Raw genomic sequence first — 15,696 nt, forward strand, 5'->3', positions numbered from 1 at the left:
AGAGTGTTTTTGTTTTTGTTTTTGTTTTTGAGGAAGATTAGCCCTCAGCTAGCTACTTCTAGTCCTCTTTTTGCTGAGGAAGCCTGGCCCTGAGCTAACATCTGTGCCCATCTTCCTCTCCTTTATATGTGGGATGCCTACCACAGCATAGCTTGCCAAGAAGTGCCATGTCCACACCCGGGATCCGAACCAGCGAAATCCAGGCCGCTGAGAAGCGGAACGTGCGAACTTCACCGCTGTGCCACCAGGCCACCCTGGTTTTTTTCTTCTAAGACTGTGCTTCTTAGACTATGAGCTATGGAGTTATGGCGTCTCAGGATTTACCAAGTGGGCAGTGGATTGTGTGTGGGGGTGGCATTTCTCTTACCCTGCGTTGGCCTGCCTGATGAGGAAGGGCAGGCAAGGATGAGTAACTGCAGTGAAATGAGAGTCTCTCCTGAGTCTAAACCGCAACTCATCAGAGTCACTGGGTCCCAAGTCCGTACCTCCGTCTTCCTTTAACAGGCACTCAGGGACTCTCCCTGGTGGATGTTGAGGCTGTCCTGCTCTTGCTGCTCAGCCGCCATTGCTTCCTTCTCTGCTTCTGAGGGCTCTCCTTACCGTGACATTTTTTTTCCCCATGGATGGGGTTGGGCACGGAGTGTTTTCAGCTAACCCTGTTTTTTTATTAAATCCCCGAAGGGTAGATTGGCTTGTTTAGTTTTCGAGTCAACTTCTTTGATGATCTGAACACATTCCTAGGTGATCGACCAAGAGGATATGTCAAGAACAACACCATGGATTTCTTTCAAAAGCTTTATCCCCTGCCCACCCCCAGTGTCTCCCAATCACCTCCAGCTCCCCTTCCTTCGGGTGAATTTTCTGTAAACCTCCTCCTCCTCAGAGGCTGGGGCCAAGGTGGTTTCTCCTTTTTGAGAGTATCTTTTCTCTCCAGAAGCCTGAGACGCTGCAGTGTAGATCAGGTTCAGGTGGGCGTGAGTGATGATGCAAATCAGATTCTTATCCAAACATGTATAGACTTTCTCTTTTTTGAGCAGATGAAGCAATTTAATTAGAGTTGTCTTCCATTTTGTTTTTGTGGCCATATGTCTTCACATCTTTGTATATCCAAAGACTCCATTAATATTCACATGTGCCTTTGTCTTTCCCGTCAAGATCTAATTGAAACATGAAAGGGAATAAATGCACATGCTATAAAATAAATTTTATATGTTTCATGGGTACTTTAGGGAAATATCAGCAAAACTATGACGTTTCAACAAACATGAAAAAATTTTAGGTGGGAATCTGCATCCCATTCAAAATTTGTGGAAAACTTGTATTCTATGTCTTGTATTTTTTCCCAAAAATGGACTTTTACTATATTTCTATTAGTATTAATTATATTATTATTATTAATAATTAATAGAGACAGTCCTTTATACTATAACTGGCTACTTGGGCCTAATAAGCTGCCATGGGAATTGTCCTCCCCTCCCACCTCTGGTACTGCTTGTCATTTCCTTAACCTCCTCCTTTTACTTGTTTCCCCACCAACTACCGTGTGTCAGGAGTGTTTTGTTTCAAGCAACAAAAAACACTGACTAAAACAAAAAACAATAAAAGTGTATTTTTTTCAAATAAGCCAAGTTTGGAGGTTGTTAGTTTTGGGAAAAAAAAAATGAGGTTAATCTGAGCTGCTCTAGCCTTTTCCTTGTGTTTCTCAGGCAGTGGTGATCCCTGGCTCTATGTTGATATTTAAGAGTGAGGCACTGCATGAAAGAGAGCTTGCAGAGCTCTGAGCATCATGGGGGGCTGAAGAAAGGACAGGTGCCCCATTTCTGCCTTTTTATCAGAAAAATGAAAATCTGCCCAGAAGCTCCTTGCAAACTTCTGTGTAAGGTCACATTGGCCAGAATGTGTCACATGGGTGTGCCACTTGTAAGGGAGGCTGGGGATGTGAACTTTTCAGCTTCTTTTGGAGAGAGGACAAAGGAGCCAACTCTGTCTTCCAGAAGCCCCATTCAATACTCTTTCCTTGCTTTTTCTCCTCGCCGCAGGCCTGGTTTATTTCCAGGTTGGCAGTAGCCAGGCGGCAGGTGAAGAAAATGGAATGGAGGGTGAACCTGGGCAGTGTTTCTCCATTGTTACCCCTTCATTTTCTCCCCACCCCACAGTATTGGTGACTCCCCCAACCCTCGCCCTGGTTTCATGACAGCAGAACAGCCCTAGAATCTTCTTCGGGCTCTTGCTTCTGTTACCTGAGGAATGCTATCCTGGCCCATGTGGTAACATGAGCAGGAGTCTCCAAATCTGGCTTTTTTCAGAAATGTAGGTGAACCTCACTTCACATCTTTGTATATCCAAAGACTCCATTAATATTCACATGTGCCTTTGTCTTTCCCGTCAAGATCTAATTGAAACATGAAAGGGAATAAATAATAGAGAGCTTCTTTACCCTCATGTCCTTAAACTGATGGTTAACAGAAAACCTGTTAGCAAATTCAAACAGATTATATGTGTCAGAAATGCATTCTGTTTCATAGAGGAGCATAAAAGAAAGAAATCCTGGTCAGAAGCAAAAAAATAAGAGCAAAAAAGAAAATTTGTACCCTTTGACCTAGATCATGTCCCCTCCCCCACCAGCCCCTGGCAACCACCATTCTATTCTCTGTTTCTATGAAATCAGCTTTTTTTTTTGGTTCCAAATATAAGTAATACTATACAGTATTTTTCTTTCTCTGGCTTATTTCACTTAGCATCATGCCCCCCAGATTCATCCATGTTATTGCAAATGGTAGAATTTCCTTCCTTTTTGTGGCTGAATAATATTCCATTGGGGGTGTGCGTGTTATATATATACATCTTCTTTATCCATTTATGCATTGAAGGACATTTAGGTTGTTTCTTTATCTTGGCTATTGTGAATAATGCTGCACTGAACATGGGTGTGCAGATATCTCTTTGAGATACTGATTTCGGTTCCTTCTGGTATATACCCAGGAGGAGGATTACTGGATCATATGGTAGTTCAATTTTTAATTTTTTGAGGAAACTCCATATTGTTTTCCATAATGGCTGCATCAATTTACATTCCTACCAACAGTATTTAAGGGTTCCCTTTTCTCCACATCTTTGCCAATACTTATTATCTCCCTTTTTGATAATAGCTGTCCTAATAGGTGTGAGGGTGATATCTCATTGTGGTTTTGATTTGCATTTCCCTGATGATTAGTGATATTGAGGGCCTTTTCATTTACCTATTGGCCATTTGTATGTCTTTGGGAAAATGTCTGTTCAGATCCTCTTCCTATTTTTAAGTTGGATTATTTGCTTTTTTGCTTTTGAGTTGTATGAGTTCTTTATATATTTTGGATATTATGGTTTGTGAATACTGTCTCCCATTCTGTAGGTTACCTTTTTTTTTTTTTTAAAGATTTTAGTTTTTTTCCCCCTCAAAGCCCCCCAGTACATAGTTGTATATTGTTTGTTGTGGGTCGTTCTGGTTGTGGCATGTGGGATGCTGCCTCAGCATGGCTTGATGAGCAGTGCCATGTCCGCGCCCAGGATTCGAACCTACGAAACCCTGGGCCGCCTGCAGCAGAGCGTGCGAACTTAACCACTCGGCCACGGGGCCAGCCCCTGTAGGTTACCTTTTGAAATAAAAAGCAGAAGTTCTGAGGCTCTAACATACAGCATGGTAACTATAGTTAATAATATGGTATAGTATACCTGAAAGTTGCAAGAGTACATCTTAACAATTGTTACTACAAAGGAAAACAAGAGGGGTTAACTCTGTTAACTGTGTGAGGTGATGGATGTGTTAATTATCTTGGTCTTGATGACCATTCTACGATGTATATAGATATCAAATCATCATGATGTACATCTTAAATATATATAATTATATTTATCAAATATTCCTCAATAAAGTTTAAAAAAAGAGTGAAAAGAGAATGAGGAAGGCCATTCTCTGGGACCTGTAGAGGGAATATGGAAGGTGATGGAGTGCTATTTCAGGATGAAGGAAGGTCCTGGATACTTGTAGTAGTGTTATATTGGCAAGAAGCTCAGCCTTTCCACAGCCTCCTGCCGCACTTCTTGCCCCCTTAAATCCTGCCACCCATTTTCCCACTTCTTTAATTCCTGTCTTGGGGCCCACCTTTAGTGACTTGGACCTGAAGCAGTCCCCACTTCCACGGCCTGGGAAGTGAAGGGAAGGGAGACACCTGATTACACAGCAAGTGGGGGAGAAAGATGTGTTCCTCATATCCCAGTGGGACCTTGGTGAGCACATTCCCATAGGAACACTACTGCTAGTGATGATTAAGGTTTACAGTCTGATTAGTGTAGAAATGTCTGTACGGGATGGAGTTGCAGGAAAATGTCCTGAAAGTTTCCACCAGCAAGCTTGTCATTGAACTTTGGGCACATAACTCATTTAAATGTTGGCACTGCTTATAAGCTAATTCTGCTTCTGTCACTAACACCTGAAAGAGTAGTCTCGCTACTCCCATTTACTCTCATGTGATTTTGTGGGAGGAGTCTGGAAATTTGATGTCAATAGCTGTAGAAGAGTCTTTGCTATGTAGTTAAGTTTGCATATTATTTTTAAAGATCACAGCTTCAGTGTAGTTGGTAAATTTATTTTATGACACCTGCTCAGAGGTCCAAGTATAGAATTTTTTTCGGAAAGCTTAGATGGAAATATGTTAAAATGAAAATGGCTGGTAATAAAAGAGGTAATAACTCCCTTAACCAAGTCATAGGTCCTAGTGTGTGTCTAATAGTAGCAGATAGGATAGACTAGATTACGATGCAGTAACAAACTACTCAACAATCTCAGTAGCTAATAGCAACATAAGTTTATTGCTCACTCACACCGGATATGACGGACGGGTCATGTCATCTTCACTCTGGGATCTTCGCACTTGGAGCAAACCCTGTCTGGGATCTTGCTCATCTCATGGGAGGAGATGGGGAGAAAGAAAGAGACGGTGAACGACAAATTGGCTCTTAAAGCTTCCACCTACATTTAACTGCCCAAAGCAGGATACATGGCCATTCCAGAGCTCAACATGACAGGGATGATAATCCTCCCACAGGAAGGGGCAGTGATTTTTTTTAATTTTTAATTTTTCTTATTTATTTATTTATTTGAGGAAGATTAGCCCTGAGCTAACATCTGTCGCCAACCCTCCTCTTTTTGCTGAGGAAGACTAGCCCTGAGCTAACATATGTGCCCATCTTCCTCTACTTTATATGTGGGACACCTGCCACAGCATGGCTTGCCAAGCAGTGCCTGGGTCCATGCCTGGGATCCAAACTGGCGAACCCCAGGCCGCCCAAGCGGAATGTGCAAACTTAACTGCCACGCCACTGGGCTTGGGGCAGTGATTATTTTGAACAATAATAGGACCTACTACACTAATATTCTGCCTTTAATCTCAGGTGCATATGGAAACTACAATGTCCAGACGGGTCCTCTCTCCAACCCACATCAATGCTACAGCTTCTGAAACATTCACGGTACTTCAGCAAAGGATGAGAATAGTTGAGGAACAGACCAGTTCTCTGAGGGATGACCTAGTAATGTTGGACTTTGGTGAAAAAAGGTGACATGAAAAATGAATTAGATCTCTATAGGTTGAAGAATTTTGCTTCATTGGTTATTAATAAAGAGTCACAGTGTGGATGGTTTGGCAGGAAAATAGGTATTTACAAAAGAATTGAGAAATAACAGTTTCTATGTGAACATTAATTAGAAAATATTTGCAAGATAAAGAGTTGTCATCCTGTAATAGAGCCAGTACCGCTATTCCTCTAGACAGATTTTACAGCATATTAATTAAGTGCACAAACTTTCATGGCCTGTTCACCTTCAACACTTCATTAAAAACAAACGTAATTTTTTGTGTAATTAGAAAAAATGTTGGTTATTTTTTAAATCAAAAATAGACTTTGATATTAGTTAAGGTTAGTTAAGGTGAACATCGAAACTTGATTCATGCCATTAACATGGTCTTCATTTTCTTTTCCCAGATTTGTTGTAAATTAAAAGAAGTTTTAAGTCTTAAAAAATATTTTATAATTTAGAATGAGGTACTCGAAAAAGAACTTTTTATGCTTTGTGGTGCTAAAGAAGTTATTGCCATTAAAAGTTGGATTATCAATAGCCTGAGGACTCTGGGTGCTTAAGCAGCCAATATCAAATTCACTGCTGTGATTTTCTTTATAACTGTATGTACGTTTGTCTCTCGTGAAGACCTAAAATTACTATAGGTGGTATCTTAGCACCCATGGAATAAATAACACTTTAGCAGTTAAAGATTAAATATGTACAAATATTGAGTATATTGGAACAAAATAGGAACATTTATTACGACCTTGTTTAAAAATTTTCTAAAAATATGTGGATATATGGCCTCCATGCTAACTTTAATCTTAGTTTACCATGATAGAGTTAGCATTTAACGTGTTTTATGTATCACTTGTTTTTATATACAAAAAAAGTTCAGATTAAAGTAATCAACTGTTGAGCCTGCCTTGGTGGACTGGTAGTTAAGATTCGGTGCTCTCACCGCCGAGGCCCAGGTTCGTTTCCAGATCGTGGAACCACACCACCTGTCTGTCAGTTGTCATACAGTGGCGGCAGCTCACATAGGGAACTACAAAACTAACAACTAGGATACACAACCGTGTAGTGAAGCTTTAAAGACAAATAAATAAATAAATAAATGAAAATAAACAATCATTGAAATGTCAGTAATCTTTACCCATCCCACACTGGTCTCACCCTCTTAACCTAATAGTGCTCTCTATAGTTACGTTGGAGGGGCTAACACATGCTTGTTGACTAAGGAATCTAATTTTTATTCTTAGTAGAAATGTTACATTGACTCAGTGGTTAGGATTGCATAATATTGTTATATTGGGATCTTTGTCCAGAGGCCAACTTGAAACTCCAGAGTGTTTAGAAGCATCTGTGAATCAGAACATCGTTAGTCCTATCCAGAATGAAGTACTTTGTTCAGGAAGGACAGATATTTTATGGAAGAACTGTGAGTTTCTGGTAAGTCGAATGTGCCATCTGGAAAGCCTCATCCAGTCCTTGAAGATGAACATCTTTCGTCTGCAAACTGAAAAGGATTTGAATCCACAGAAAACAGGTATGGAGAGAAGAGAATCATGAGAATTTGGTCCTGCATGGGTGCTTGATAAGTTTATGATTCTTTTCCTTTCCTGGCCTTCTTTCAACTGCTCGATGCCCCTCCTGCGCTGTCTGGTAGCTTTTCTGAAGGATCGATTAAATACAATACAGGAGGAGCATTCCAAGGACCTGAAGCTGTTGCATCTCGAAGTGATGAATTTGCGCCAGCAGCTAAGAGACGTAAAAGAGGAAGAAGACAAGGCACAAGACGAAGTGCAGAGGTTGACTGCCACGCTGGAGATTGCCTCAGAGACAAAGGTTTGAGTCCAGAGCTCTGAAACGCACATTCACTGTGTGTTAGCTAGAGGAGGCAACAGACCCATAAAACTCAACTTTAAAAATAGGTGATGTTGATGTGAGGATTCTTTGCATTTGAAATTTATCTACATTGATAACCTAAACCATTGTGTGCTATCAGTAATTGAGTATTTATAGAGCCCTCAGCCTGTACACATGACCTTGGGGGTCCAGGGATACAAGGTAGCATCTGTGCTCTTCAAGAGCTTATAGGCTAGCTGGGAGAACAAGGGGTAGCATGAGAAATTGAATAGAGAAAAAATAAGACATAGGAAATGTCAAAGGACAGTAGAGGACAGTAAGTGAATATTGAAGGGTAAGTGTTTTGTAGTCAGGTGGGTTGAGAGGGTGTGAATGCCCTGTCTAGAATAGATTAGGGTAGGCCTCAAGAAAGAGAGGACTTGAGCCGAACCTTTAGAAGGCAAAGTAGAAAAGTGAGGACATTTCAAGGAGCACACACACTGGCAGCAAAGAATAAAGACTAGGAAAATAAACTAACCGTTTTGTTTCCTGCCACGGGCCAGGCAATATAATAGATGTTCAACATGTTATTTTGTTTAATCTTTGCAAAACTTCATGACGTAGGGTGTTATTGTCCCCATCTTAATGATGAGTACTGAAGCCTAGAGAGAAGTCACTTCTCCAAGATCACACTTCCTGTCTTCTTCTGTAACCCACGTGTGAACCTAGATCTTTCCACTGGGTGCTGTTAGGGGGAAATGCATAAACTAGCCTGACAGGAGTGAGTATTTGTTTGTGGGAAATAAGCTGGAAATTAGCTAGGGATCGCATTATAGAGGATCTCAAAATCAAGAATAGTCAGTAGTTGGGCTTGATCTTATGGGGAGTGATTACGATTTTTGATAAGGCAGTGACATGATGAAAACAGGAAAACGAATCTGGCAGCAGTGAGAAGAGGAGAAGAGATTGGAGGCAGGGAAACCAATTAGGAATCCATTGCATTATTTGGGGCATGAGCCTTGCTAGGTCTGACCTAGAGTTGTGGCATTTTGAAAGAAAGAGGGATGTTCTGTAAAGAAAGACATGCTAGAATATGGTACTGGATAAGGGCCGGAGGTCAGAAAGAGACAAAGATGACTGAGGCTTCACGTCTTGGATTGCAGTGTGATAAATAATAATATAAAAAAGAATAAATAGTGAAAGCTATGTTTTTCATCCTCAATTCCTAAGCATGGATAATATTTGAGGCTAGAAAAAGTACTTAAAAAAACAGGAGTATACACCGTAAGAAAAATTTCTGTCAATTATCAAGTTCTCCTCTGATGATTGAATTTTATATAGGAAATTAATGTGACTAATCATTTTTTAGGATCTGAAAGGGAAGATGGTAGAAGTCATGAATCAAAGTAATCAGATAACTTTCTTTTTAAATATCTCATAGTAATAATTACTTCAGACTCAAGATAGGAAGTATTTATAACCATATTCAGAAAGCATTTATAGCTTGCCACAAAAAGGTCTAGATTTGAACGATATAGATAGTTTGTTCCTATCATTCCAGGTTATTTAGAACCTTTTCTCCTTCTACTTTTAGAAGACTGCAGCCATCATTGAAGAGGAACTGAAGACCACAAAACGTAAAATGAACCTTAGAATTCAGGAGGTAAGATAAAAAGATGCTGGAGGGTGGCGCGGTGTTGGAATTGCAGAAGGGAAGTCAAGAAAGTAAATAGAATGAAAAGAAACCTTTGAAGAAGGAAATATGTGACTATATACTAGGAAGGTTTAAAAAATATGCCACATGAAATTCAAGTGAAAGTGCCTGCCTTTATTTGACATTAAGCCTTCTTTTGCCTCAATACGGCCATAAAACCAGAGATAAAAAACATCACTGCTCTCTGAGCCAGGAGGGAGACAGTTACCATAAAATGCATGCGGTTGCCCGGACACTAGAGTTAAGTGAGCACCTTCATACAAAGGCCTTTTAAACTAAAGTTGTGTTAAAAATAAAAAGATTTTAATAAGCCTGCTCATCTAATTTTACCTTGAAACCTTCATTTCAGCCTAAGTTTTAGGAGGTAACAGATTGAGAATTGTGACGTAGGTGGCTGCTAAAAGCTGTTGGACTAAAAATTTGCAAGTGAAAACAGTGAAAGAGAAGACTTACTAACTTGATAGACCCTGACAGCAGCCTGAAAGCTCACTCTCCCCTGACGGAGTACGAACTGATGTCAGTCCCAATCAAAAGGGTCAAGTTATGTTTAAAATACTCTGTTATATGAAACAGGTACATGTACTTTTTAGGAAAATTCTCATGCAAAATTATTTTTTAAATTATGAACTTCAGTGCTTAAGGTGGTAAGTGTAGCTATCTGGAAAATTCTCTTATGTACTTTATTTGCCAGTAATTACTGATAGAAGGATGATTGTTCACAGTTAGAATGTGTTAAGTTTAGCACAGTTTTTATTTTTTAGACATTTTAATAGACTTTTTTTAGAGAAGCTTTAAGTTTATAGAAAAGTTGCACAGAAGACAGTTTCTGTAAACCCGCTCTCCCCACCCCCCAGTTTCCCCTATTATTAACATCTTGCATTAGTCTGGTACATTTGTTACATCTGATGAGCCAGTATTGATACATCATAATTAACTGAAGCCCACAGTTTATCTTAAGATTCGCTCTTTGTTCATTGCAGTAACATACAGGACAGTTGCACTGCTCTGAAAGTGCTCTGTGCTCCGTGTACTCATCCCTACGCACCCCAGCCCCTGGCACCCGCTGATCTTTTCACTGTCGCTATAGTTTTGTTATATTTGGAGTCATATGGTGTGTAGACTTTTTGGACTGGCTTCTTTCACTTTGCATGTGCATTTAAGTTCTTCCGTGTCTTCTCATAGTTTGGTAATTCATTTTATTGCTAATAGCATTCCATTGTCTGGATGTGCCGCAGTTTGTCTATCCGTTCACCTATTGAAGGACATCTTGGTTGCTTCTCAGCTTTGGCAGTTATGAAGAAAGCTACTGTAAACATTCATATACAGGTTTTGGAGTGGACATGTTTTCATCTTATTTGGATAAATACATAGGAGCACGATTACTGGATCATATGGTAGGCTTATGTTTAGCTTTGTAAGAAACTGCCAACCTGCCTTATAAAATGGCTGCACCATTTTGCATTCGCATCAGCAATGAATGAGAGTTCCTGTTGCTCCACATCCTCACCAGCGTTTGGTGTCGTCAGTGTTTTGAATTTTTGCCATTCTAGTAGATGTGTAGTGGTATCTTGTTTTAATTTTTAATTCCCTAGTGCAATATGATACTGAACGTCTTTTTATATGTGCATTTGCCATCTGTATATCTTATTTGGTAAGGTGTCTGTTAGATCCTTTGCTCATTTTGTAACTGGGTTGTTTGTTTTCTTATGTTGAGTTTTCAGAGTTCTTTGTATATTTTGGATACCAGTCCTTTATCAAATATCTGTTTTACAAATATTTTTTCCCAGTCTATAGCTTATCCTTTCATTCTTTTAACAATGTCTTTTGCAGAGCAGAAGCTTTTAATTTTAATGAAGTCCAATTTATCAATTTTTTCTTTCAGGGATTATACTTTTGGTGTTATATCTGAAAAGTTGTCAGCAAGATTTTTCTGCCATGTTGTCTTTTAGAAGTTTTATAGTTTTGCATTTTATATTTAGGTCTATGATACATTTTGAATTAATTTTTGTGAAAGATATGAAGTCTGTATCTAGATTCTTTGTGTGTGTGTATATGTTTACTTGTTCCAGCAGCACTTGTTTAAAAGACTATCATTGATTGCCATTTATCACTATTTTTTACTGGCAAAGTCTTAATTCTGAGTGCTATGATAAAATCTTGGATTTTCATTGAGCTCTATCAAGGACCCACAGAAGGGCTGTCTTAGTCAAAAGGCATCCTGAGGGCAGTGGAGCACTTTGCTAGGGCTGCCATAACAAAGTACCACAGACTAGGTGGCTTAAATGACAGAAATTTATTTCATATTTCTGGAGATGGAAGTCAAAGATCAAGGTGTTGGCGGGTTTGATTTCTCCTGGGGCCTCTCTCCTTGGCTTGCAGATGGCTGTCTTCTCACTGTGTCCTCACATGGTCTTTTCTTTGTGTGCACATCTCTGGGGTCTCCTTGTGTGTCCCAATTTCCTCCTCTTATAAGCACAGTCAGGTTGGATTAGGGCCCACCCTAACAGCCTCACTATAACTTAATCACCTTATTAACAGACCTGTCTCCAAATACAGTCACATTTTGAGATACTGGGGGTTAGGGCCTCAAGATAATAATTTGGGAGGAATACAGTGCCGCCTCTTACAGAGGGCTATACAAAGACAGAATAAATTTAGTCTGTATCTTCCTAAGAGATAAGAAATATGCATATATATAAAATCTAGTTCTGATGAACATAAAATGGATTAACCAATTGCCTTTAATAATGCTTCAGAAATTTGTACCTCAGTAGTATAATTATCAAATAGATTCCCTTTATAAACCACTCAAATTATATCTTAAGCAAATTATACTACATAATTTGATGCAGAGCTTAGAAAAATATATTAAGCTACTCTATATTAAAAAAAAATTATAATCTGATAGTTGTAGTATCAGATTATTATAAAATATAGCCCAAACCAAAAACTATGGCTCATTCTTAAATAAGATTGACTATTTAACTGATCACTGGATGAGGAAGGAATTTCTAAACTCGAAAAGAAGGAACAGAATTATAAGAAGCTCAATAGAGATTTGGCCAAATAAGAATTAAAAATTTGGGGACCGGCTGGGTGGCGTAGCGGTTAAGTTTGTGCACTCTACTTCAGTGGCCTAGAGTTTGCCGGTTTGCATCCCAGACAAAGACGTACACACCACTTATCAAGCCATGCTGTGGTATGCGTCCCACATATAAAGTGGAGGAAGATGGGTATGGATGTGAGCTCAGGGCCAGACTTCCTCAGCAAAAAGAGGACTGGCAGTGGATGTTATCTTAGGACTAATCTTCCTAAAAAAAAAGAAAAATTTGTACATGTAAAAAAAAAAAGCTAAACTAATAAAACATAACAAGACTAAACAAAGAGTTAATAATCTATTTTAAAGAACTTAAAATTGACTAAAAAAAAACAACCAAAAAACCAATGGGCAAAGAATAAGAACTCATAGTTCAGAAAAATGATATAAAGAACTAATAACCACATTAGAAAATGTTTAATCTCACTAGTAACCAAAGAAATGAAAAACTATTAAGATGTTATTTTTCATGTATTAGATTAGCAAAGATTTAAGAAAATAATACATAGTGCAGATGAGATTTATTCAAATACTACTGATAGGAGGCTAAAATTGGAAGGAAAATTACAATAAGAATCAAAAGTCTAAAAAGTGATTTTTAGCCTAGTGATTCCTCTTATAGAAATTTATCCTAAGGAAATAACCATAAATGCAGTGAAAGATTTATTCACCAGCATGTTCAACAGGACTGTATTTAGAATAGTGAAAAACTGGAAGAACCTAAGTGTTCAATCCTGGGGGTGTGATTAAGAACCTCATAGAACATTTCCAAAATGGGCTATCTTATAACAGTTTTATGTCACACGTTTTTCGTCTTTCAACTTTTTAAACATTATAAAATGTATCATCCGTAGAGAAAACATATAAAATATATATGTACAATTTAGAGAAGAGTTATAAAGAGTACTCATGTCATCTTCATCAGGGCTTAAAAACAGAATTTCTTTCAATTTAACATCACTTAATAAAAGGAATAGCATTCTGCAATTCCCCTTTAAGTTAGCAAGGGTCTCTTTACCTCATGATAAAAAGACTCTTTCTTTTTTATATCTTTATCTGACTCACTTTATAGTTATTTATTGAGAGAAGTGAGGTCAGTGTACCCCAATTCTGGACTGTCGGTTTTGTCTGCTGTTTAGTTACTTCATTATTTGTTTAGACCTTTAAATTCCAAGACAGAATTGAAACAACCTTCAGGGGTATGTTTATAATACTATGAGATAAAAAAATATATAGACAAATCAAAATATAGGAAAATAGGAGTTAAAAAGTAAAACCAGAACATACAGAAATACAGAGAGTAAATACACAGAGATACAATATTAGTGTTTTTCAAACTTCTTTTTGACACCAATCCAATATATCACATATAGTTTTTATTGCAACACTATATGCACGTACACAAACATATCACAAAGCATTACTTACCCTTCCTTATTACTTGCTATATGCGCTGATATTTTCTTTGTATTCTTTTTTTCCTTTTTGAAGTGCGGCTTGCAACTTACTAATGGATCTTGATCTGCAATTTGGAAAACAGACTTAGAAAATAGGAAGACCAGGGCAACAAATCTGACTCTACATTTCTTAGAAGGTTATCCGTTAGGGAGAAACAAGAGCATGTTTCTGAGCAGTCATAAACGAATGCAGAATGTGTGGGGGTGAGAGGGCAGGTCTGGTAAACTTTCCATGGTGGCTTTGATCTTTGTTAAACTGCTGTGATGTTCTCTTAGTCTTGCCTAACTGCACTGTTGCTCTGTAGCTAAGGAGACAGCTGTCTCAGGAGAAGCACCTAAGGGAATGTCTTGAGAAATCTGGATCAGCCATGCTACTCAAAATACAGGAAATGGGATCAACAGTGGAGGTGGAACGGAAACAGGTAGAGAGATTTTTCCCTCCTTGTTTGTGATGGAAAAGTGAAACCTAAAGAGAAAAGCTGCTATTTTACCTATGAGCCTATTGTTTTGCAAATTTCCTCTAGATTTATTAAATTATTTACTTTTCTTTAGTAATCTTCTGCTAACATTCTTACTACAGTTTAGGACTCTGATGTCATTCAGTCCAGTACTCTTAATTTATGAGTGAGGGAGCTCAGGACCAGAGGGGTTAATTTGCCTCAGGCTTTATCGAGGTGAGTGACCGCTTAGCTCCTGGGACAGTATCCTTCCCCCTGCACCATATAATCTCTGTGACAGGAACTGATTTTGGAAGGCATTGCCCTGGTTTCGTGTTGTATGTATGTGATGTTGCTAGAAAATAAAGATTAAACTGAGCTAACACTTGAAGCAAAGAATGCCAATAAGTAAAATAACCAGGAATGTTTTTTACGTGGCTCTTTTCAATTCTCATTATTATTTCAGCATAATATTTTTGCCTTCATCATAGTTATTTGACGTACATACATGTAATTTAGAATATTTTAAATTCTAACTACCCAAGGCAATTAGTTCCAAATCCTAATATCTGTAATTAGATTACATAATCTTTATTATTTTAACCAATGACTATCGGTCACTTTAGAATCATAAAAAGGATTCTATGTAAGGAGTTGGTAAACAATCCTTTATTGCTCTAACCTGCACTGCTAGTATTGTAGCCACTAGCCACATATGGCTATTTAAATTTAAATTAGTTAAAATTAAATAAAATTAAAGATTCAGTTTCCCACTCTCTCAGGCCACATTTCAAGTGCTCAGCAGTCACTGTGACTGGTGATGGCTCTGTTGCTGTGTTGGAGAGCACACAGGAAGCTCTGTGGACAGCTTTGCTCTCAGACACTGCACCCTGTTGAGACTGTAACAGACATAAACTCCCCTTCTCCGCCAGTGATCTTAAGATTGGAAAACCTGCCTTGCATGTGGTGCTATAAGGTAGTTTTTTAGAAATCTACCTTACAGAAAAGGAGTTTTTCTTTTCAGGTTCAAATTTTGCAGCAAAACTGTATTGGCCTACGCAATTCTATACAGACTACCCAAGAACTGCTGGCACAGGAGCAACGAAGAAAAGGAGAGCTGGAGACTGCTACCTCGCAGCTCAAGTCTGATCTAAGTATGAAAATAGATGCTACAAATACACTTTTGTTAGTTTTTCGAGATTTCATGCAAAAACTCTTAAGATCTCAAATTCTTGAAGTGTTACTGGTATTTTCTGCAGACCTGAATGCAGAAAATTGCTGATTTCCTTTTCATATGTGACATTGAGGGAAAAAAAGAGAATGTTGGTAATAAAATAGAATTTGACCCTCTTAATTGTAAACTGTTCTTTATTTAGGTTTTTTTCCAGGTTTATTTAAGTGTTTGTGGACTTGAGAACATTTGATTTCTAGGACTCTAGATTGATTATTGGATAATAGAATGTTAATAAGGAAATAAGGCTGTTAATCCTTTCTAACCTACCGATCCTAACTGTTAGATTGTGTCAGACTCTTCATTCTCCAGG

General features: G+C 38.3%; 1 protein-coding gene across 13 annotated transcripts in view; it reads left to right on the forward strand.

Annotated features, from left to right (window-relative positions):
- CCDC150 (coiled-coil domain containing 150) overlaps positions 1 to 15,696 on the forward strand; it is a 68,151-nt gene that overhangs the window by 2,627 nt on the left and 49,828 nt on the right. For 10 of the 13 annotated variants that reach the window (XR_011528860.1, XR_011528857.1, XR_011528858.1 and 7 more), the window contains exons 2-7: positions 5,431 to 5,594; positions 6,928 to 7,148; positions 7,269 to 7,447; positions 9,042 to 9,110; positions 14,021 to 14,137; positions 15,177 to 15,306. Coding sequence is in view for 9 of the 13 variants with exons in the window: in XM_070581726.1 (XP_070437827.1) it covers positions 5,431 to 5,594; positions 6,928 to 7,148; positions 7,269 to 7,447; positions 9,042 to 9,110; positions 14,021 to 14,137; positions 15,177 to 15,306 (880 nt within the window). In the remaining 4 variants the exon portion in view is untranslated. Of the gene's footprint in view, positions 1 to 4,152; positions 4,267 to 5,430; positions 5,595 to 6,927; positions 7,149 to 7,268; positions 7,448 to 9,041; positions 9,111 to 14,020; positions 14,138 to 15,176; positions 15,307 to 15,696 lie in introns of those variants that run through there. The other 3 variants (XM_070581727.1, XM_070581728.1, XM_070581722.1) reach the window with 2 other exon arrangements.

This window comes from Equus przewalskii, chromosome 17, assembly GCF_037783145.1.
Source record: "Equus przewalskii isolate Varuska chromosome 17, EquPr2, whole genome shotgun sequence".
NCBI classification, from domain to species: domain Eukaryota; kingdom Metazoa; phylum Chordata; class Mammalia; order Perissodactyla; family Equidae; genus Equus; species Equus przewalskii.